General features: G+C 42.6%; 1 protein-coding gene across 3 annotated transcripts in view; it reads right to left on the bottom strand.

The window, feature by feature from the left end:
* The window catches only part of znf385c (zinc finger protein 385C), a 124,476-nt gene that overhangs the window by 45,275 nt on the left and 54,209 nt on the right, over nucleotides 1–24,992 (bottom strand). Inside the window, exon 1 of one of the 3 annotated variants that reach the window (XM_044332331.1) lies at nucleotides 3,685–4,067. The exons of the other annotated variants lie outside the window; for them this stretch is intronic. Within the exon in view, the coding sequence (XP_044188266.1) occupies nucleotides 3,685–3,694 (10 nt within the window). The 5' untranslated portion in view covers nucleotides 3,695–4,067. Of the gene's footprint in view, nucleotides 1–3,684; nucleotides 4,068–24,992 lie in introns of those variants that run through there. 3 annotated transcript variants of the gene reach the window in all.

The following is a 24,992-nucleotide window of genomic DNA, read 5'->3' as shown; positions in this document are numbered from 1 at the left end:
GCTCGAATACCAGCATTTGATCACAAAACGACTCCTGAAAAGCACTGAACATCAGAGGTTGATGACATACAACGCTGTGAGAGCTTCCCTGAATAGAATCCTCTGCTAAACTCACATCACCTCCTGGACTGATCTCTGCAGGCAAAGATAAAACAAGATCAAGAATAGGGACTACAGCAATGCTGAAAAAAAAAAAAAAAGGATAGAGAGAAAGAGTTCTGGAGTGATAACACATCCCATTGTTCTTGTACCTGGAAGCACTGGCTGACTGGCACATTAAAGTGAAAAAACAGCCACACACATACAGTACATTGTCTACTGTGGAATACAACGTTACTGCAGCGGGACAACAAATGCAGCAGGGTGAGAAATAATGAATACGAAATAATATATCATACAGTTTGTGATCGTACTAGACGTTCCTTTTCATTCTCACAGGAGTCTTTACTGGAATGACACAGACTAATAGGAGCTGAGGTAATGAAAAATAAAAAAGTCAGTTTGACTACAGATTTGTCATTTGAGGTGAGGTGTTTGTTGAGCTAATAGAGCAGTCTCTTCCGTGTGTGTGTGTGTGTGTGTGTGTGTGTGTGTAAGAGAGAGAGAGAGAGAGAGAGAGACAGACAGAGTAGGTAGAAGTGGGTTGAGCAGGAGCTGGAGAGCTGCCACCTTCATCCCTCTGGCCCGCAAGGGATGAACGAAAAGACAGGAGGCTCAGGAGATCCATCCATCATAATGTCTCAATGCCTCACACTTTGCTTTAGCATGCATGTACACACACACACACACACACATACCCACACACACACACTCGTCTGTTCCCTTCTCACAAGGAGACGGAGCCGGTCCAGACAGAAACACACACAGCTGCTTTCACCAAAAAGACATGAACGTTTAGCAAAAACACACGTTTGAGGAGGGGCTGGTTTGTCTAAGAGATGTGGAGTTGGTGGGAAGTGGACCAAAGCCCTCAGTAGAAACAGTGCTGCCTTTTCATTAGCCTCCTCCTGATTTACACCCCCTCCACCTGCATGACCACTTCAAACAGACGTGCTATTGCTCCCTGCTGCTTGGGAAGCCCTCCAGCCTCTGCACATAAAAACTGGAACCAAGGGCAAGTGGACACACACACACACACACATCTCAAGGTCAAGGACTGCCAGTTGGGCTATACATTAAAGATTAATAGAAATAAGATTTGGGCTCCAAATTTGGGAATATGCTATCTTTATTAAAACATCTGCTGAGCACCAAACCTGCTTTTTTATTGCCATCCTACTTGTTTTCCATCAATCTCTCACAGCTTTCAGGGTGTGGTCAGCCCCCATTGAGCGGCCACAGACTGTAACTCTAACCCCATGTAATTAGCCCTGATCAAGCTTGGGACCCTGTTTAGCGCAGATTAACCCTGCTTCCCATGCATTCTCAGCCCCCCCCCCCCACCTCAGATCCTGCAGATAAAAAGGAGTGGAAGAGGAAGAATGGCACCCACTCCCAGGGGGGAAAGGCCTATAATCAGCCCTCCCGCAGCCCCACAACCTGTCCCCTGCCTGGGGGGATGGCGGGGGGTCATGGATGGATGAGTATAGTGAGACGAGGTCGAGCCCCCTCCTCCCAAACACCAGCTCTTTTTCCTCCTCGACTCTTCTAGTCATTACAGAAAGAAAAACAAAGCCCTACCTCTATGAAGGCAACAACATAGTGAATAATCATGTCCGTTGTCAGGTAACGGCTTTTATCTTGAACTGAGAAGAAGCTGCTGAGACCATAGAGCTCCCCTGTGACCCACCAAACTGCTTTTAAGACGACATAATGGTTGAGGTGAAATCAGCACAAGACAAGACCTGAGTAGTTAGGGCTCCACTTGACAGTAGAGCTGCTCTTTTATGAGCTGACTAAAAGAGAGAAAGGGAGAGCTCTCTGCCACGAGAGAGGTGAAAAAACATCATATTGGTCAAACACCTCTAAGCTGGAGGCTGTGGTGGCCTCCATCTTCACTGGTGGAAAGATTAGGAGGTGGTGTTTTTGGAGGAGGAGGTAAATATCTGGAGAAATGCTAATGTGGCATCCATTTGCATGAGTCATTGGCCCATGTGCACCGAAGCCATTTTAAGAGCACCGAGATCTCAAAGCCCCCCCACAATCTTATGGCGAGATCCATCACATCCAGAGGCCCGGTGTGCCCGTGTGCGAATATACGACCATCACATCCGAGTCAGTAAACAAGACTATCAGCATATTCCTTTTGGATCTTTGTGATAATCTCATCCTTTTTCACTTCCACGCTCTCTTCCGTATTCTATTTCTTTGTCTCTGAGATGGAGGAAAGGGCTCAAAGCTCAGTCCGACCAGTAAAATGCAGATATGTAAGAATCGTTGCATTATGGCAGGAGAAAGAAAGAGAAGATTGAGCCATGGGTATAAATCAGCGTTTCAGGTGAAGCAGGGAGCACAGCAGCGCAGGTAGTTATCCCTCAGCTCAGCCCACACAAAAGAAACGTACACCTTCATTCTCTGATATAATCAGAAATATGATGGAGTTCATTATGCAAATGAACTAAAGAGGTTCTCTCTTCTGGATGTAGTGGGTCATTTTTTTTCATTGTCACGTTTGCCAGAATCAACTCCAATCAAAAGTATAAAATACTCAAGGTTTTATATTTTTTTACACCCAAAACAAATCTAATAATTCCTTTTAAACCTCACTTCTCTGACAAGTAAAGGCAAGGTGATCAATATCAGTAATAGAAATAAATGAACAACAAATTGTCCGAAGCCTCAGTGGGAAATCTGAAAATATATGTTTATTGATTATTTTAGATGAAAATCTGACTTTGTATATTATTATTCAAAGACAAAAAATATATTTAAAAATATATATACCACACTGTTTACATTGAGCGCATAACCTCCCATTACCATGCTTCATAGTTAAATCAATACTCGTTTATACATAGCCAATAATCCCGGCACAATCAATCTTTAACGAAAATGTATTTGCTGATTGAGGGAATTTTTATTTGGCTAACTGGTGACAGATTGATGTATGAAGGGACAGGTCAGATTACTGGGCCTATTTTCAAATACTCAGGATGCCCTTGGACTTTCTCACTTCTAAAAAGAGATTGGTCGTTATCATTATCATCATATTTATTTACTGCAGAACTACACTTCACCCCCCCCCCCCCCCCCCCCCCAAATATAAGACTAAACTTCCACCAGGAATAAGGACGCCGATGTGTCCGTAACTCCGCACCAGTCAGGACGCACACATTTTGTTTTTTTTTTTGGTGGGATCTATTTTTGATCTCCATACACTACTTGATACTTGATTGACTGATTATAATCGCTACAACGGCGAATAAATGAGCAGATGACCATAAAATTCAATCTTAAAACGACTCTCTTTGAATCCTCAGTATTTCAAAAATTCCTCACAGCGAAATTTCAGTGCGCCTATGTCACTCAGTAATGCGTTTTGAGTGACATTAACGTAGGGCCTACTTTAAGATAATTGTATCTCCAAAAGTAGACTCCCGCTGCAACATTTCTATAATGTCCATATGGACGTAAAGCCGTAATATTTCTAGGATCCGTCATAAATTTGTCACACGGGTTACTATAATCACACAGCCACATCCTCACCGGTAAACAGTGGAGTACTGAAGGTGTTTTAACACTTACCGATCAGCATCGTGCGTTCAGGACCGTATCCGCGTCTCTCCAGCTCGGCGTGTCACCGTGCGTAAAAACGGCAAAATTTTACGCACTTTTATCCCCGGGGAAAGAGGACATGCACGACGCACAGGTGCGAACTAGAAGCGTCCTGTAGTTGTAAAAAAAACAACAAAAAACCTCGAAATGTGTTGGAGCTGATTTCGATGGACTCGTTCCCTTCTCTTGTCTCTGTAATGACAACTCTTTTATTTGCGATACTGTATCCTTTCCTCCCTCCCCGCGTCTTTGGTGACCGATCCCCGAGAAATCTCAGATCCTATTGATGCGCGTTATCCTCAGTTAAAATCCTCTTGCTCGTGCTGCTGCTCCGCTCGGCCTGAAGGAGGCGAGGAATGGGGCTGTTGGAGAGGAGCTGGGTGTAATTGCCTGTACCTTCTCTCTCTCACTCTCTCTCTCTCTCTCTCCCTCTCTCTCTTTCTGCGCTCTCGCTCTCTCTCCGAGTCCGCTCCTTGTCATCCTTTTCTCTTTGTAGTCCTACCTTTCTCTCTCTGCTCCACTCAGTGCGCATCTTTTAACTTGACAGGACTGTACAGGTGGGGAAATTAGCTGGTGTTTTCTCATACTTTTGATGCCTGCACAACTTGACACTGCATTAGCTTTCTTGTCAAACTTATTGTTTCACAGGTCTGATATATTTCGATCATATGCCCTGTCATACAGCCAAAGAAGAGAGTGGAGAAAGAGAAACAAAAGAAAAAGGAAAACACCAGGTGGAGCAGGAGGCATTGAAAAGCTTTGGTTGGCAGAAACATGATAAGAGCACTGTAAACATTAAGAGAATGAAAAGAATATTTTCTGAGACAGGTTCCCATTCGTGCTCTCATAAGAATAATTTGTGTGCACTTGTCAAGGCAGCTGCCTTGTGTGCATGACAGTGTGTGAGAGAGAACGACGTGAGAGTGACTGCAAGTGATGGTTTCTCGCAGCCATCTCTCTTGCCAGTCTGCTCCTCCTTTGTGTCTCTTCTTGTCGATGCATCATTTGGTGAAGCTGACACATATTCAGGGATTCGGAATTGGCTCGAGAGCACAGAGAGCCTGCTAGTATTAAATTTCTGTTTGTTCAAATGGTGTGCGTGCATGTGTGCGTGTGAAAGCATAGATTGTGGGTTGAAGAGCCTTGGTGCAATGCTAAGCTGTCCTGGAGCTACGCCAAAGCACATCTCCCAGGGTGCTATCAGGAACTTAATTACAGCATTAAATTGCTCCCTCTCCGCCTCGCTCCCGCTCTCAGTTCACTTCCCCTTCTTTCCTCTTTTCTCCCCCTTCCTGCTCTCTTTCTCTCTCTCTCTCTCTCTGAGCTTTTTCCTCAAACTGCGTTTCCATCTAGGCCTCTCTCTCTGTCTCTGTCTTTATCTCTTGTTGCTCTTTTTCTCTCTCTTGTTTGCTTTCCCTCTTTCCTTCTTGCACTTGCTGGTCTTACAAAAATGCCTGCCGGTACTGCACTGCTGTGTTAATCATCACTGAGGGAAAAGGCCTTAAAAATGTGTCTTGATTGTTCCTGACATCCACTGTGAGGCTGTAAATCATAACGGTTCATCTGCTTTCTCTATTGTGCTTTTGAACTGTCTAATTTCACACGTATATCACTAATCTATTCGTGACGCTGTTTATCCGTCAGTTTGTTACGGCATAGTAGGAGTGCTGTTGCACAGGGTAACATTGCGAGCATGAAATAGGAGCGTGGCAGCAGCGGGGGGTGGTAGAGATCAGATTGCTGATGGAGAGGTCCCTTTAAATGTGAAATATTGCCTGTGACAAAGTGTTATGCAGGGTGTGAGCTACCTTTCCCCTCTGATCCAGGTTTCTGTTCCTCGCCACACACCGAGGAAGCAGTGGACCCAGAAACTCTTCCCCTGCAGCAGAGTGGAGGACACAAGGGTAGCTGAGCTGCCTCATGCCAACCATCAGCCTGCTGGCCTGCACGCCAGAGCCAGGGCTAATTAGAAACACAGGAACGGCTCCAAGCTTTACATTAGTCAGCCTCAGCCAAGATGATTTCTTTCCGTGTGAATAAGTTTTTAAGTTTTAAGAACTGGAATTACTAAAGATCTCTGACTCAGTACGAGTTAACACCCAAACTGATCATAATGGACAACACTAGTAATGATCTAAGACACCAATGAAACAATTTAAATGTAATTTAATTGTTTCATAGTTTTTTTTTAATCAAGTGTGGTTTTTAGGACTAGTGGAGTGATCTGCTTTACTTGTTCCCTGAAAATTCTTAACACCATGTTGCTCCATTCACTGGTAGACAATGAATAGTAGATTGACGGACTTGTCAAGATGAAAATAATTGCAGCACATATGCCGAGATGGGGAGAACGTTGTTCGTCAGGATCATATCGCTCACGCTGTTCACGCAATTTGACACAAGTTAAAACAATACTATGGCAAAAAGTAGCATCAGTGTTCAAATAATCTCCCAACATGATTGTTTCTTCTCATGAGTGGAGAGGGTGGTGAATCTGCGGTTAACAATGATGGAGTATGTTAATATTATTGGTATTTACTGGGTTGCTGGGAGCCAAGTATCTATGGTGATGGGTGATGGACCCTGGAGAGAGGAAAAGGTCAAGCTGTCACACTCAAGTCTACATGAAATTGTGTTGTCTTTCCACAACTCTGTTATTTCTCACACTTTTCTACTTGTTCTGCCGTAGCATGTTTGGGTAAGATGAGTGTGCACAGCAGGGACGAGCACTCGTGTTTTTGTTTGCGTACATAACCGAATGAAATTTCTGTGATCATGTGGGGAAATTATGTCTGCAAATACCAATCGGGCCTCATTTCAATACTACAACATGTTTAAACAGACGATTTGTGATAAAGGTTATAGTTTACACAAATGGCGAATGTGCATTGTTATCTTTTTTGCATTTGTACGTGCGATTTTAAGAGCGGAAAGGTAAGGTGGAAGCTACAGAAGAGGTGAGCGGCTTGTAATTATCATGCAGCGTGTGTGCGTGCTGCAGCATGACGGCGCTGTCGCCACAATGGGCCGAGCTGGTTCGGGTTGGATGGGCTGTTGGGTGGAAATGGGTGGGAGGGAGTGGCGGGGGGGTTTGGATGCTCCGGGACAGCGTGACAGTGAGGGCATGAGACCTGGTGGGGGGGGGGGAAGTGGAAGCGTGGAATATGGAGATAGTTGCTGTCACCTGAGTGGATGACAGCGGATCGTGCAAGCCTAATACCATGTGACATCTTTTTAGCGGTGGCATCTGGGCGTCTCTACAACATCCTTCCAGTCGCCTCCCCCTTCCTCTGTTCCACACATTCCCCTCACACATCCCGACTTGCGTTCGTCATTAACAGATGGCAACAAACACCCATGTGAAGCTGATGTGAAGTTCATCTAGCTGTCTCTCAGTAGCAGCCTGATCAATACCTGTCAAGGCGAGACAGCCTCGTAATGTTCACTTTCTTGCTTTCCAATATGTGACAGAAATGCACGAGTGTGATGAAGTGACAGCTGTTTGTGATGTGTGCCGGCGTGTTCGAGAGCGCGGGAATGAGGGTTTGGGAGTCTTGTAGCTTATACTAAACAAGACGCTGTTGCCGCTCTTCTGGGTTAATAGATATTGATATTGTCTTCTTTATTCTTCTGGCAGCATCATTGTGTAGAAGAAATCTTTTGTGACATTTATTGGGCAGTTTACGGCATACATAAATGGTGCTCACCATTAAATACAACAAAGGTTTATGAGCTTGTGTTTTATAGTATAGAAACTTATGACAAATGTGTTTGGAAACGGTGTTTTCTGATCCCAACCACATGCCAGGACGTAATGAGTGACAGGCTAATTTATGAACACGCAAAGAGGAAAGTTAGGCCTGCCTCTCTCTCTCTCTCCGTTGTTCCGAGCCACCGGCCTCCTCAATTAGAGCTCGCTCTGCCAACCTGCTGCCAAGGCCTGACTAGGTAATGACTGGCAGCAGCAGAGGAGGCAAACAGCCATCTATCTTTCACCCGGACTCTCTCTCTCTCTCTCTCTCTCTCTCTCTCTAAGCTAACAATTTTCCTTTCCCGCTCTCTTAGTTCCCCTCTCTCTCCAAAACTAGCAGCTTTCACTCGTTTCCGCAGTTACGTCTCTCTTTCAGACTCTCTTCTTTTTGAAAGTCTTACACTAAGCTCTCACTCCCTAAATTGACATCTCTCTATCTCTTCCTCGGTCTTTCTCACTTTTGCTTTTCTGTCTTTGGCATATTTCTTTCCCGTCTTCACAATCTCTCACAAGACCCCAATCTCTCTCTTTCTGCCTCCCCCCTGCACCTCTCTCACCCTCTTTCTCTGACAAACAAACAAATTAATTGAAGAGCATCGGCAGGGAACACCCTCTGAGCGTAACGACCTAGACAGCTACCTGACTGACTGACGGAGACGCTAACTAACTAAGTGACAGAAAGACTGACGGGAGGTCGGAGGAGCAGTGAGAGTGTTGACTGTGAGAAGCTAAAGTAATTTGAAGATGGGTGGACAGGAAAGACAGATGCTGACAGGTGACAGTGTAAGATGGCCACTCCTATAAGAGTACCTGAAGGAAACACTGTGTATTACAGGGAATAGACCACAATTTAGGTTATTTGTGTTTTGGTCGACTTATCCAAGACAAAATATCCTTGTGTCGCTTACTCAAAGCTGTATACTGACTTGAATCAGAGATTAGAAAATCACAGATATGGCTGGTGAGTTTCTATATTTTTCTACTCTGTCAACAACATCTTATGTGCAGAGTCAAACTGACACTTAGAAGTATTGTGCTTGTATCCAAAGCTTGATATATCTCATTCCTCTGTGCCGTAGACCACCGTTGTTATCTAAAAACTATTAAAACCAAACAAAAAAATCCTTTTGGATGGTGTCCACCTCCAGCATAACATGCTTTGCCTTTTTTTTTTTTACCTATAATTCATCATTTAATTCACTTTCTGTAAAGGAGCTGCAGAGCATCGGGCCAAAGTACATTGATTAACAACTTAATGCTGCAACATTTATAACTCAGGTGTACATCCTCCTCCTTTGTCTTTTTAAATAGCTCACTCCAATAATACATCACGTCTAGTGCTACAAATGTTGCAGGAGTAAGTTGTTAATAGATGAAGTTTGGTGCAACGGTTTTCAGATCTTTTACAGAAGGTCGTACTGATGATTTAAAGAGCTGGATAAAAAAGACTAAGCATATTAATGGTGGAAGAGTGCAGCGGGCTAAAAGGATTTTTCACAACCTGTCAACCCAAAACTTGTTCTTATAATGAATCTAAAAAAAAACATTATTAAACTATTTAATAAAAGCTATTAGTCACAAATTAAGACATTCTTTGCAATGTACGCTGCCTGGGAAATGGTACCATAGCACAGTAAGTGTCTTTAAATGGGCAGACCTGTCAGTTTTACATGTACAGATAACATAATGTTTTGATTCTCCAGTCTTCCCTTGTTTACATAAGACATGACTGTCGTGGGCGATGGCTGGCAACACTGTATGCAGCAAACAGTCGCTGTGCAGGGATTGAAGACGTAAACTGTTCCAAAAATAAACCTGGGTGCAAGAAACATGTGGAATTGATGATATTTAATCTTTAAAATGCTTTAATGAATGGAAATATGATAAAGATGGTAACATCTGGTCCTCTTATGTCTGATGATACCATCACCTAATGTCTCTCGACATATTGGCTTCTGAAGTGTGTTTCTTTAAAAAGTGGAGCAGATAGTGTCAAATGATAAAATCATATGAGTTAACCTCAGAGTAGGGCGATGCTCTCACCATGACACTGCAGAGGAGGTGTGTGTGTGTCCATGTGTGTGTGTGTGTGTGTGTGTGTTGTGCTTGTAAGCTCTGCCACCTGCACATTCTATCTCATCACAACGGGAGAGAGGACGCCCCATTTAGCATCACTGTCACATACGGTTTCACAGACAGACAAACACAAGAAGAGACAGAGTGAAAAAGTGTGAGCGTGTGTGTGTCTGTCTGTGTGTGTGTGTGTGTATGTGAGTTGTAAGGAAAGAGGGAAAGATGGTTCCCTAACATAAATAAATCATCAATGTGTTTCATCGCCTTGGCTGGGTTCACAAGTGGAAGAAGATGAAGGAGAGGAGCGGGATGAGGAGGTGGTGAGGGCGAGTGAAACAGATCAGGTGGAGAGGGAAACTGCCGGCTGAGGGGAACGAAAGGCAGGTGGGAATCCTAATGTCTGTTTCTTTCTTCAAATGGAATAAAACAAACAAACAAACAAAAGGAGCATCTGCGGCGAAACTGACGTAATTTCTGCACACACTCATGCACACGATTATTGGTAATGTTTAACTTAAACCCGTCTTTGAAACACTTGCTGTTGTTGTTATTGTTTCCGTGGAAGGTTACTGTGTTGCATTATGCTCTAACATGTTATCATTATTCCTAAAACCTTCAAGGCAGCATCCAAGCACCATCACTCCTGCTCTAAGGCTTTTAGTTGCATTGTGATTATTTTTCAACCGCAGGTCAGTTTATTATGAAATGCATTATGGACATTCACCGTCCCAAAACTATGATTCAGAAGGTTTTCTGTGATGTTCTGACCCTATGTTTACCACTGACATTGGATCAGATACCAACCTTCGGTCCATGACAAAGTATCTTGAGAAAAATAACTGGATTTCTATGAAACTGTCTGTGAATATTCATGTTCCCCAAGCAGATGAATCCTAATATTTTTGGTGACTTTCCCTTTAGTGTCACCATTAGGCAATAATGCCAGGGTTGCTTCCAATTACTGAATAATATCTCATGATCTAAAAGAGAGATTGCCATGAAATTTGATGAAATTCGATTTGATTAACCAATTTCTATTAAAATGACCCAATAGTCTCTCCTCTGTCCACCTTCAAGGGCAAATATTTTGCCCAAGAATAGAGTCAATTGTCACTATATTGATGATAATCTTGTATTGTACAGATTCAAATCCAAATAGTTTTTTTTACCTGATTTACCAGATTTATGGTCGACACAAGTTTTGATTTGTAGCTCAGCCTTGGATTTCACCTGATGTTATCACCACTGCAACACTGGTTGGTACTTTATTGTGCTTTAATTATATTCCCTACAGTGATTGTTTTTTTTACATTCTTTCATTCACTTTGTGATACAAGCGATGGTGAGGAAGGTCTGGGTTGCAGTGAAAATCTATCTATGCAATTATCATAAACCTGTAGGAGAAAACACAAACACCATACCGGTGGCAACTTCTTGCAGTCTCCAAGTGGTATCTCAGTAGCCTGACATGTTTTCCATCAACCTTAAGTGTGGATCGTTGTTTAGCTCCATTTTTTTTCATTTTTTTGTCTCTGACTTAGTGCAGTAGACACTGTTACTTTTCTATCTTCCACTCTCCTGCTCTCTAGGCCAGTGAGAGAGACTAATACTGTACAATGAATGAATAATGCTGGATTGTACTTTTATTCCTTAATTGCTGCCTTGGCACTCCAAACTGTAATTAAAGGGGGGTTATACATTTAAAAATTCTTTTCAGAGTGACTTCTGCTGCGCCGCTGCCACGAAAGAAAGACTTTGAGAGGGAGAAGTGTTGATTTTTCGCCTTGTAATGCATTATTACGGTGTTTTAGGACGGTTCCGACTGTCTTAGCATACGTTCATGGCTGTTTCTCAAAGGCAGGAATGGAAAGCTGATTTACGTTGCATTGTCAGGTTGATGTGCAGCTCCTGTGTGAGTCACTTGAAAAATATAGAAACAATTATAATGACAACATGACTGATGTTGATTAAAGGTGTCATCTGCTGCTTTAGTGCTCTACTATAACAGACAAATGTTCTTATTCATTATCAGTGGAGTGGTTTCAAGCTGTACATTACCACGTATTAGACCCTTACTGTCTTCTTTTTGCAGAGTCGCTCATGTTCACACATACTGATGAGAGCGCCCTAGCCTTGTATTAAAAAGAAAAAAAAAAACCTTACATAAATGTCTACACATGCTTTCAATTTTTTTATTTTAAATTTTACTGCACTGCAAATGAAAAACCCATTAAAACATTTTTTTCTTCACTTTAATTTGAGTATGGTAATAACAGTAAAATCAAGGTGAAAAATAAAGGGCTAAAAATTTCTGATAACGTTCTGTTGGTTGTGCGAGCGTATGCATGTATAAATGTGAAGAGTGAATATTTTTTTAGGTACAGCGCTCACAAAAATGTTTGTCCATTTCGATGGTATTGACCTTGAAAGAGCTCGTGTCTTTGGGTTCAATAAATAATACAATAAAGCAGTCAGCGGATGCGAGTCTGTTCGTTGACTCAGATAAAGGGATGGAGAGTCATTGCAGGGGCAGAGTGCTGCTTTGTACACTGAAGATAAGGCTATTCTGATTTGAAAGCGAGGGCCTTCACATAAAAAATGTGACTAGTGACTGTCCTCACAGTGAGCAAGGTCAACTTAACACTTATCCAGGTAAAGTGAAAGTAAGAAATGGCTGATATGAAGTTCCTCAGACACTAAAATATAGCATTAGATGACGTGGTTTGCATGTGCATGTCGAACAAGGCTTTGTGTTTTAGTGCAAACATCACACACTTGAAACTGCCACAGAGAGACATTATAGCTGTAGTGTGGTTACTGTGTGCCACACATCAAAGCTGCTGCAGGAGTGACAGTGAAAACAGAGAAATAGAAAGAAGCAAAGGAGCTCCCTCAGTCTCTGTCAGATTTACACAATATGACAGTATGGAAGCAGACCATCATACAGCGGACGGAAAGAAAGGCACGGAGAGAAGAAACAGCTATGATCTGAGATGCCGTTCGATCTGAAAGGGATGAGAGAGGATATTGAAGGTGAGAGGGGAAAGAAATTCACAGAGAGGTATGCGCTGAGCCACCGATCGCCCAGTGGAAACACTGGGGTTTCGCTCTGCTCTGGAAATATGACAGCGTCTGACGCACCTGATGGTAAGCCTGGAAAATCTGTAAAAAAGGGCCCGTAAATGTGAAAGGCTATAGGGTTTGCGCCTTGGAAAAACCCCACATACGCATGCTGTATCTCCCCTGTCCTCTTCTTCCACACCTAGGCCAAGTTACAGCCCCACCCAGCCCATAACATCACTCTCCCCCCCGTCTGTGAAGGCCTGCTGGGAGGAATTACTCTGCATGGAGAGACCCTGCATGACACTTTATAGGCAGAAAAAGTGGTGCTCTGAAACAAAATCACTTAATCTCATGTACAGTCTTCCCTTTTGATATGCACCTTGGGTAAAATGGAGATTTTGGTTGTATTTTGTTTCAAGAACTAATTTAAAGTCATAAAATAAATTAAAACGATATTCAAACATGTCAATTAAATGTTAACCAAAAAAACTGTTTCCAAAAAGCCAGACCAAACAACAAAACACTGGCTAACCTCAACTGAGTTAGTATGTGATTCACTGAACAAATGAACAAATACATTTAAAAAACAAGCAAGTAAGTTGGTTTCAAGATCCATGAGATTTTATGCATGTAAGACACTTCAGAATCCACTAAATCTATTCTTGCAGTTGAGGCTGCTTTCTGTGTCTATTTCTTAACATGGATGGACCCAATTTTGTGTATTTGTGCTTGTGTGTGTGTGTGTGTGTGTCTGTATCTGTGTTTGGTTGAAGCAGCTGAGGCATGTGGAGAGAAAGACAATGGCACAATCCTAAAGGTCTAGAGCCAGGCATGCTGAGATTCATTTCACTGCCATTCAACCGGATAAAATATCACAGCAGTCGTGGCCTGCGCCCAATGTCATAATGTGCGTGGGTCTGTCTGTGTGCCTATTTGTGTACATGTGTGTGAGATTTGTCTGTTTGTGCATGTATTCGTGCGTGCCAAGGTGTTGTGCGTCTTGTCTGTGTCGTGCCAGGCAGGGCTATGGTTTCTGCCACAGCAACAGTGAGGACACATCGCCTCGCTGCCTTCATGTTTTTCTATCCCATCCAACAGCTCTCCGCCTGCCCCTGTATGCCAGGTCACATGGGTGCTGTGGGCGGTTTCACGTCCCATCATTTCCTGTGGCTGACTGTCGGGGCGGATCAGGGTGCCACGCGAGTCTAATGCTGACGAGCTGAGACAGCTCCACTCTGACTGGGAGGGGTCTACTGGACCGAGCACAATCTGCAACCACCACCCCCTCCTCCGCATGCAAACACAAACACACACACACACACAGACGAATAAACAAACATACACACATATATAAAGTAGAGAACAAACAACATAGCAACAGTGTGTGAGCACCACTGTGCAAATCCTATGTGTATGCATGTGTAACTGTGTCACTACAGTACAAATATGAGTCATACCAGAAGGCATTATGGTGCTTTAAAAAAGCCAACTGTATTTTTGCAGCAGCAGTGATAAATTATTACTGTTTAAGACATAATCATATAATAATTGCAGGCTTACAAACAAACATAAAACCAGTGAAAGCACAGTGTTTTATTTTCTATGTTTTGATGGCGCAGACTGTCTAGTCGCCTTGCTACGGGTCAAAAAATGGACAAAATGTGACTGATGATCACCAGGGACAAAACAAAGCCCACAAGCAGATAGACACAAATCAAGTATAACTGAAGAAGGACGAGGAAAAAAAGAAACTATAGATCCACAAAGGCCGGGACAGCGAGAGGCAACTAGGGAGAATGAGCTATGCCACTGGAATCCAGCCTCAGCTGTTACATATTGCGATGTGGACTGAAGGAGGCGATGGCCTAATATCTGGACTATGTCACATCTTACACCTGCACACCATCTGTGTATTTGTGTGCAACTGCAAGCATGTGTGTGTGTGTGTGTGTGCATACGTGCGGATGCGTGGACCTGTGAACTCATCATCAAGAAGACCCGGGGCCCGACACAGGCCTGGGGTGTGTGCATGCACAGAGACAGACGCGGTTATATATGATAAAAGGCCTGTTAAAAAGAAACAGAGCAAGTGTCGGGATAAAGAGCAGGGCCCGCCGTGAAGACAGGGAATGAAAAACTGTTTGACAGAAACAGGCTAACAGTGCAGAGAGAGGAAGAGAGCGCAGGAGAGACTGACAGACAGAAGAGTTCGAATAATAGATAGAGGCAGTGACAGGGAGTCAATGTGAAGCCGAGACAATAGACAGATCGACGGGCTCTGTCAGGGGAGAGAGAGGTGGAGGGGAGAGGAGCGAGGTGAGGCGGGCGGAGAGAAGTGGCGGCTTTTTGTTAAAAGTTGAAAAAAATGGAGCGTCTCAAGAGGTCTGCGTGCCCCTTACAACACTGTCCTCTTACTACACTGGAAAGAGAGAAGAAATTCAAGCTCCCTTTATTTATTTCAATGCCCTCTCCTCCTAAAGGTTCAATTATTCACTCTTATTGATTATTGATTAATTGTCTTGAAGAGAGGGCGATGAGAGAATGATATTGGAGTGTCTGTTTTGATTGGTTTTCACTCTTTCTGTCACCTGAGTGGAACCTCTCAGGCACAGACATCCTTCTTTGCTTAGCTGGACAGACACCAACAATGGTCCTAACTCTTTATTCATCCATTTATTCATCCATCCATCCATTTTTATACACTGCTAATCCTGTTTATTTATTTAAACCTGCATTAAGTGAATTTTTGTCCATTTGGAGGCAGCGGAAAACTTTGAACACACCACTGACATTTCATCAATTTTTAAGTTGATATGGCGAACTTGTTAGCAATTTGTTGCTTATTTACACACCCAGCAGTTATGGAGCAACATTAGCATTCATTTGGAGTCGTGTTTCTGTCCATCTGGTGAATGTAAGTCCAATATTCACTCTCCTTCAGCTCTGTTTTTGGTCTCTATCAACTCCTCTGGGAAATATCTGGGGCCGAAAATGATACTCTGAGATTAGTGAGAGTAAAAAAAAAAAAAAAATACAGTAAAATTGCAGCCGTAGAGCTAAACAATGAGCTGAAACTCGCTACAAAGCTCCGTAAAGCCGATATTTCTCTGTAGGTTGCGATGACTCTCACATAGCTGCTTTAAATAATGTTTAATTTTATGGGCACATCTACCCGCTACATACCACAGCATTTCCATCTCTCTCTCTCTCTCTCCAGTTTCAACTTGAGTTTAAAATGATCAATTCTGAGTTCTGTGTGAAAGCAGTTCCACATATTGATCCCCCCAACAAAGAAAATCACTTGTCACAACCCTATCTCAAGACAGAACTTCTGCTGATTATATTCAATCACAATGTTTTGCAATGTCCAATGCCGATATTTCTGAAACAATTTAGTATTTCTTTTTTTTTTTTTTACAATATTAATATGGCAACTATGCAGTATGGAACAGAAACATCGCTATTACAGTATGCTGTGCTGTAAATGGTGCGACATCACCTGGTTAAGATTAGGGAAGGGTGCATTATTAGCACTGAACATTGGCACTGGACGTAAATCATGACCTGCAGAATTACCCAATATAAACGTAATTCCCAAGATACATTTGTAACTTATAACTAAACATAAGTATTTGATCAGTGATTCTCATTGGAGGCAGTACACAACCTGGAAATAAGCCTGAGAGGGTCTTTCCCCTTCTTATCCTGCCGTACTCGGTCTGTATGAAACGATATCCATCATTTTTCTCAGATCAGGATCCATCAGACAGAATCTTATCTAATCTCTATGTATTTTGAAGGCTTTGGCATGAAAATATTTGTGAACTCAGAGTGTACACACCATGCATCTTTTATAAAACTAAGGATTGATGATTTATAGATTAAAATATAACCCTTGCTTTATATTGTGCAAGCTGCGTATACTGAGAATTTGTGATTGAATGTGAAGAGTGACCGGTTGGAGTGGGAGGCCAGGAGAGATTAAAACTGCATCTCTCCACCAGCTTTCTCAGTCCATTCCTCAACTTGGCTTCTGTTAAAAAGCGTGAGATGAAGGCACGGTGGCCAGTGGCCTCTTCTGAAGAGTGTCTGATTAATCTGACTGGTCGGAAATGAATGGTGCGGCCTGACACGGCGAGTCGCGGTGACACAAAAACAATTGCTACGCTGCGACGTGGCATCTGCCAGCCATTTTTAAATGCACCTCTTGACAAGCCGGGATGGAAGAGGAAATGGAAAAGCGACGTTTCTGTGAAACGTCTCAAATCATTTTCATGGCAACACATATGTCAGTTTGACCAGGGAAAGATGGCGGCTGGGGATGGCAGAAACTGGTGTGTCATGACATGAAGCCACACAATTGCTTCATCTTCTAAGCAGCTGGGAGTCCTTTCCCTGATTATAGCGCTGGAAGGAAAGTAGGATGGAGATTAGACAGGCAGTGTGGAGAAGAGAGGATGGGGAGTGGTACGTGACTGACAACTAGTTTATTTACTCTTCTCCTCAGCTTCTCTTTCACGGTCACTACTCTGTTCTGAGCCACTGAGAGAAGCTCCGAAAGCTCTGATGTATTTATTTTTTTTCACCAAAGGTCTTCCCTGTTTGTTTGACACAGAAACACACAGACATGAGAAAAATACACACGGCAAACTAGTTCTTCTTCTTCCACGTTTAATCCAAAATACCGCCAAATTCCTGGGTCGAGTGGGACCGAACAGATCAGCCGGTGCGCGGCTTGGCAGGAATGTCACAGGAGCACGAGCACTTTGGCAGGTATATACTCACTGGGAAAAGAAAACATGGAGGATGGCGGTTGATTTGTGTATCCCAGGGGGAAGTCGAGGTGGCTGGGGACGTTGCTGCCACGCTCCTGTGAGATTCCCACCGTGTACTCTAGGATTGTGCCCTTCCTGTGTGCCTCTCACATCCCTATCAGATGCCAACGCCATTATCGACCTCTGTGTGAGCTATTGTTGGCCTGTCTTTTCTACTGATTTTCTGATACTATAGAAGGTGCCACAATAAACAAGACCAGAGTTTGAAACAGATTATTACTGTGTTTTCATGGTTATTGTAATCCAGGGAATCATCTCTCTGCTCAGGGAAGAAGAGCATGGATGCCTGCTTCTCTGACCCGCAAAACTGTTTATTACCTGGAAAACCAGGACGCGTGTAATTAAGTTGGAGAGACACACATATTATATTCATGAGCAACACACTACTGGACCTTGACATGACCTTCAATCCACTGGTCAGGATTATCATGTTCGATTTATTTTGCACTTCAGAGCCCATTCTTAATACAAATGTCTGTCCTTGTAGTGAACATATTGTATAGGCTCTTTGCGCTATAAGAGCTCTGGAAAAGGCAGTGTTTATAATTGGAAAAATATGGTAGGAAAGATGAAATTAGGCTTTATCTGCTGGATGTGAGAAAGAAAGAGAGCCGGTTTCAGACCTCTTTTGCTCTGGTGTAGGTTTACTGACAGGATAGAAGGGATTGACTGAGTTAAAATTACACACACACACACACAAACACACACACACACATACATACATATACAAACACTACAAACTACACTACACACTCACATGTATGAAAAGATAGGCCTTGCTGGCTAATCCAGGCTAGCTGCAGCAGCCCTATAGGGGGCTGGTCTAATCCTGTTATCAGGCCCAACAGATGCTGTTGACAGAACAATAAGCGGGGGGCCAATACGGCAGCGCGGCCCCGAGGAGGTCATGAGCCAAACTCATCACAGCAGCAGCAGGATCGCTGGCTGGCTGGAGAGAGCTGGACTCCGCGCTAGTCACACACACTGGCTCTCGCAGGCTGAACGCCTCGCTGCAACAGCCGTTCACAGTGATTTGTTTCCTGGTATGCAAATCCCGTTTTGCTTTGTCTGCAGTGTCAGAGGGTGCAGAGTGTGGTACTTCTAAAGCTGGGTACTGACCTGAAGAATGCTAAAAAATAATAACAGAGTCCAGACACTCACTCCACATATAATCAGTCAAAGAGAGGCACACACAAGTGAAAACATTAGACAACACAATGAAACACAGTGACCGACATGTAGAGATCCGCATCTAGGAATCCTACAAAACATGAATTTTCGAGCGCCACTGTATCAAAAAAATCAATTGACCTTTGTCAATAAACAATTTGCAGTTTTACCGCAATTTGTGCAGACGAGGTGCAGACACAGAGGAGAAAAGCCAAATTTAAGTGAAATGGTATATATGGAGCATTGTATACAACAAGGACTATAACTCTGGCACAATACCACTATTTCAGCTTTTTTTTTTGAGGCATTGTTATTTCTCCTACTAACACCTGTCGCACCAATGGTCCCGATTCCTGTTTTAAAAGTAAAACAAGCTCAATCAAACTAGAGAGAGTGGCGACAAATGGCCAAAGATATGAATGCTTAAACACGACACACAGTTTGATTTTTCTACCGGCTGTCAACTCCTCCAGCATGTTGTGAAAACAGCACAGGCATTGATGGCATTGAGCTGCCATCACTAGAACATCTTCACAGCACTCGCTGTGTGAGGAGGACTGAGAACATCATAAAAGACATTACACACCCTGGACACCATCTGTTAAAGCTGAATATTTTTTATATCTCTGTCTTCATTATTCTTTGTAAACATGTGTGAAGTAAATATGTGTCAAGTCTTAAATACAAATGCACCATTTGAGGTTGACGCAATTGCAATTTTGTTGTGCTTGCATAATGACAATAAACTTCTTGTATCTTCTTCTAGAATCTTCTCTAAATAGCTCAGACCACAGACTCAGTCCTTTGTGGTGCAATCAGTCATAATGTATAGATTAAACTATGATCAGCCCAACAGTCTCGATGTATTTCCATTGTGCGACCAAAGACAATTCTGTATATAGAGTTTTGTGGCTGGATGTGCATCTTTTACACTAGTTGGGTCCCTTGGTGCTTTAATAAAGCTGTGATGTTGTGTGTGTGTGTGTGTGTGTGTGTGTGTCTATAGTTTCTTCCAGATCATAGAAGAAAGAGACTGCCTCAGGCTGCTAGCTTTGTGTCTCAACTTCCAGCAAAGCATCCTTTCTTCTGCACACTGACTGTCTGCTGCACACAACATAATGCCTCGATGTAAGAGAGATACAGTATAGTATCAGAAACAACCTCTAAAAAAACACACACACACACACACATTCTTGCACTGTCACCTTGCATATTTGTGTAGCATGAGCTCGTGTCACACACACACACACACACGCACACACATAATGCTCTACCTGTCACCCATAAGCACATACACTCGCACAGTTTGCCGACTCAACCCGCAACATACACTACAGTCGCTCCTTGTTCACTGTCAACCAACAGATGATGAGTCATGTGAGCAAAGAGCAAGGAGGAAGGAAATATTACCACGTCCGTCGTCGATTGGAAAAATAAACCGGAGGAAAATAAAAATGACAGGAGCAATATGAGACTGATGTTCCTCATAGCCAATAGAAAAGAGAGGTGACACACTCACATACACGTTCATTAAATGAGACATGTAAGCATGTCATGCAAGAGAGCAGAAGTAAGAATGACGTCGACTGTGATGATGAGGAAGCGTTTTCCTCCCCTCTCCCTGACTTTCTGGTTTGTGTCCCAGTTTAACTAAATCCCATTAAAAAGGCTTTCATCTCACTGCACTTCATTACTGGCATAAATGCTGCAGCTCACCCCAGAGAGAGGCAGGGATTAGACGAGACGAGCTCATCTAAAATGTTACGCTCTCGAACCCCAGCAGCTTTTTTAATAAAGACACTCACTTTAAAATCTCCATATTGGATTATCCAAATAGACCCTCCAGCACAGAAGGTGTCATGAAGGTCAGGCTTGTTATGTTATGTATAGGTTTGAGTGTAGGTGTGTGTCCTTGTACCCTTGTACACAGGCAAACAATCGAATAGATTTGAACAGCAGGTGTTACTTTACATGTATACATTTCCTTTAAAAATGAGAACGGGCAGGCAGACATCCCTGGAAAATACCAACATATTCAGAGAAGAGACGAGCAGAGAGTGGGGAAAATAAATAGGAGCTTTAGTGGCATGAGCAGGGAAAGCAAGAAGGGAGAGGACAGTCAGGGAGAGAGCTTTGCATTGTGTGTGTATGATTGGATGCGATGGGTCAGAGGCTTTCACACGCATTTATGAATGCTTATTTTAAGCAGAGCCCAAGCTGGGCTAATCTTTACTGCTCGCCTGAATGAGGGTGCTGATTAAAAGCTAATTATATGCTACAGATTTGGCCTCTGGTGAAGACTCTGCTGATTTGACACGGCTTGGACTCTGGCCTGGGTGCATGCCTGTGGGCTTCAGTGCCAGATAGCCATGCGTGTGTGTCTATAAATCTGAGGGGAACAAGACGTCAGCATGTATGATGAATGCTGTGAGGTTTGTGTTTGCAGCAGCGGTGAAATGTAACAGCCCATTTACAAATACTGGACTTAGGTACAATTTTGCAGTACATGTATTTTGCCAGAGGATTTCCATTATATGCGACCTAACACTGCTATTCAACTACATTTCAGAGAGAAATATTCTCCTTTTTATACCACCAATTATTTGAAAGCTATAGTTTATAGTTACTAAGATAAAACATTATCAGTTTATAAAATATGATACGTTTTTACAGATTACTAACAATATAAATTTAGCTGTTAGTTAGTTTATGCTTCAGTATAATTGTCCAATAATATAAAATAGGATAATATAACTCTACATTATAAGTACTTTTACCTTTGAGACTTTCATGGAGTAGACTATAACCAGAAATCTTGGCAGAAAACTTGATAGACAAAATAACTACATCATGAAACAAGAAGAGTCTACAGCTATGCTGGCAGCTCTGTGAGGCTGTACTTAGGCACATTAGTGTCTGGAGCTAAATGCTAACATCAGCATGCTCACAATGACAATACTGTACTAACATGCTGATGCTAAATGGTGTAATCACTACTATGATCACCATCTTAGTTTAGCATTTAGCATGCTAGCATTTGCTAATTAGCACTTAAACATGAAGTACAGCTGAGGCTGATGACAATGTCGATACTTTCGCAAGTATTTTGTCATGAACCAAAGCGTTTGACAGATTACCAGAAGAATTAGTTATATGGATCACCAAAATTATTTCAATTCATCCTGAGGGGGACATTAATGTGTGTACCACATTTTATGACAAATTTTGACTTGTTGGTGCCACTTGAGGAAAGGTCAGAGGATCACCAAAGTTAGCAGGACACATCTTCTGAGGACCATGAATGTCTGTACAATTGCTATACAATTGTAATCAGGTGTTTTCAAAGTTAAATTCCTCTAATTAATTTGCTATTTTATTGTTCCTGTAAACTAAGCATGCTAGACAGTAAAATAATCAACATAGTATAAGCATTGTATATTATATTGTTATATATCCCAAGCTTCTTTTCACCTGTCTGACCCCCTTTTTGAGGTCACATGTCTTTCCTGCTTTCCTCCCTCTTTAATTCTATCTATAGCTCAACATGTGAGTTATGTCATTGTGTGATCGGTGTTGTCTTTCATCCATCTCTATATGAACTCTCTCAGGACCTCATTCCCCTCCCTCCCCTCCTAAAGCCGGCATTCCACCGCTCAATCACACGGACAAGAGGGGGTTAACGTCTTTTATAAATGCAGCAGGGAAGAGAAAATAGAGAGAATCTTTCGCTGCCTGTTAGCGTCTTGTCGTTGACATCATTACTCCTCCGGCATGGCAATGTTCTACGCCTATGACCCTCCCACAGGAACTAACCCCGGTGCCACGCCACAACAACACGCGCAGAAAACAACATGTCTCACAGCCAATTGCCTACAGGGTGTCTTACAGTCCTCGGCTATTTATGTCTCGGGCAGTGACTCTGTCAGTTTGTTCAACTTACTAAGGCAACAAGCATTTCAATAAAGTAGGACATAAAAAGCATTAGCTTTTCAGCAGCATAACAAAGATTTCCCTTATGAGCTGAGAAACAAAAGCCGATGTTCATGAGGGTCAAAAAGTATTTGCTTGTGTCTTTTAAGGATCACTGTGGGCAAATATCACTGCTAACATCTTTTATTTTAATTGTCTTATGGGTAGCAGGTTATGTGTGTGTTTGCCTGGTATCTTAATGTGTCGCAATTATCAAGCGTTTAAAATCAGCCTCTAACCGCTGATCAGAAGACAGAGGAGCGAGAGCCTGCAGCTGCTCAGGCGTCTTGTCAACAATAGAGAGAGGACAAGTCTACATGCTCACCTTCATGTCAAGGACAAGATCGTTCACAGTTAGATCACACCTGGTCACTGCTCGGATGTGTGTATGTGTGTGAGTGGAGAAAAGGGAGAGGGGGATTTGTTTGAGAGCTGGTGTATGACTGGAGGCATCTTAACAACTCTAACCTTCCCTCTCCAACTCTCTTTCTCTCTCTCTCTCTCTCTTTCCTCCTCCTTCTTTCCTCCTCTACCTTCCTTGCCTGTCTTTATTATTAGTGGCAGCTAGAGGCAGTGGACCGGAAAATTTCCATCGAGAAACAAACCCACATCTGCATAATACAGCCCTGTTTCACGTCTGCCATGAGCGAATAAATTAATACATGAATAACAATGAAAATCATCCACGAGTTGCCTCGCTCGCTCTCTAAATGGCAGTGTGTGTGCATGTGTATGTGTGTGAGAGTCAGGAGGAGTTGCAGTTGTCTCTTTTAGCCCGTGCTCACCAAGGGAACTGGACGTACTTTATTTGCATAAAACCTCTAAGAACAGGCATACTTGCAGTACAGTAGGTTAAGATCACAAGTCAGGTGGCAATGGATGTTAAGGCTACAAACTGGTTCTAGGCCAGTGCTGTCCTGAGAAACATCATATTCTGTGCGGTGATGTAAATTATCATAGTTATTAGGCATTGAAACCAAAAATCTACAATTTCCTGAAAATATTCCTCACTGTTCACTCTTGTTTATCTGCATTTGATTGACTGATTTTCTTTATCTGGAGTAACTACTACACCGTAACTTCACAGAAATTATATTTCTTATCTATTATTTTTGTAAAATTTTAATTTATTTGACCTTTTCCTGGTTAAAAGTTTGTTTTGTTTTTTTCCAGTTTTTCATTTTGCGATTCAGGGGTCTAAGGATCGAGTGTGTTGTATGTTGTTACAGACTGTAAAACCTGGAATGACAAGTTTGTGATTTGGGGGCTATGTAAATATAAATGACTGGACTACTTTGTTTGAGTTGATCTAATTTAAAATTTCCCCCTTAACTGTGCTTATAAATGCTGTTCTGATGCATACAGTAGTAACAATTCTGTACAAATAAATCTGTTTCTTGTATATTCTATACTTATACAACTGACATCAGTTTAAAACTACTAACATTTCTTTTAATATGGTGTGAATTTGCATTAAAAAAGATTCCTGTCAGACTAAAATTAAATCAGTGTACACCTACTTAAACATGCATTATTGTATGATATCCTTAAGAGTCTGGTACAAACGTAGATGTGAAAAACATGTTTCACCTAAAACATGCGTTAGGTGAAACGTTATTGTCTGTTAGTGCACCATACATGCTCTCCTCCAACTCTCGCTCTCGTCCCATTCCGCCTAGTTTACATCTGTTTACTAAAGCTTGTCTACTTCAGTTTCATGTTCGACACAGCGAGGGTCTCTGGAGGTCCACCATGCCGTGTGCTAACAAACACTCCGACACTGTCAGACTACTTTGCCGCTACTCGTTCGATGTGATACAACGGCTCTCACGAGATTAGATTAAATCACCAAAAAAAAAAAAATGATGCTCTAACATCCAAATGCTGGGAGACAAAACTCACTGACCCACCGCATATCTGGTTCTGGCATCCCATAGTGCATTGCATCCATTGGCAAGGCGGTGGATGTGAAGGATGGGAGGTACGTGTGAACTTTGGGAACTGTGAGGCAGTGGAAACTTTCAGGGGCCATATATCATGTATCCATTAGCAGACAGCTCTGCCTCGCTCGGTAAATGACAGTGTTTGTCTACGTCTGCTTCTCGCTCTCTCTCTCTCTCTCACACTCACACACACACTCTCTATTCAAGCCAGCCTCTCAATCTCTTTTCTAATCTTTACCCCTTCCCTCTAGCTCAGTCTCACACGATGTGATCCTTCCCCTCTTAGAATCTCCATCTTCCTTGTCACTCTGCCTCATCTTTATCACTCTCTATCTCCTTTTTTTTTTTATTCCTGCCTACCTTTTCCCTCTCTAACCTCCATCCCTGTCCCTGGATACAGCTGGTAATAAGTCACTCTGCTGTAATTTTGCCCTTCTAAAGGCCTGTAATGATTGGGCTCAGAGGATGGCTAAG

Source organism: Thunnus albacares, chromosome 17 (assembly GCF_914725855.1).
Source record: "Thunnus albacares chromosome 17, fThuAlb1.1, whole genome shotgun sequence".
NCBI lineage: Eukaryota > Metazoa > Chordata > Actinopteri > Scombriformes > Scombridae > Thunnus > Thunnus albacares.
This window is presented reverse-complemented; position numbering and strand designations above follow the sequence as displayed.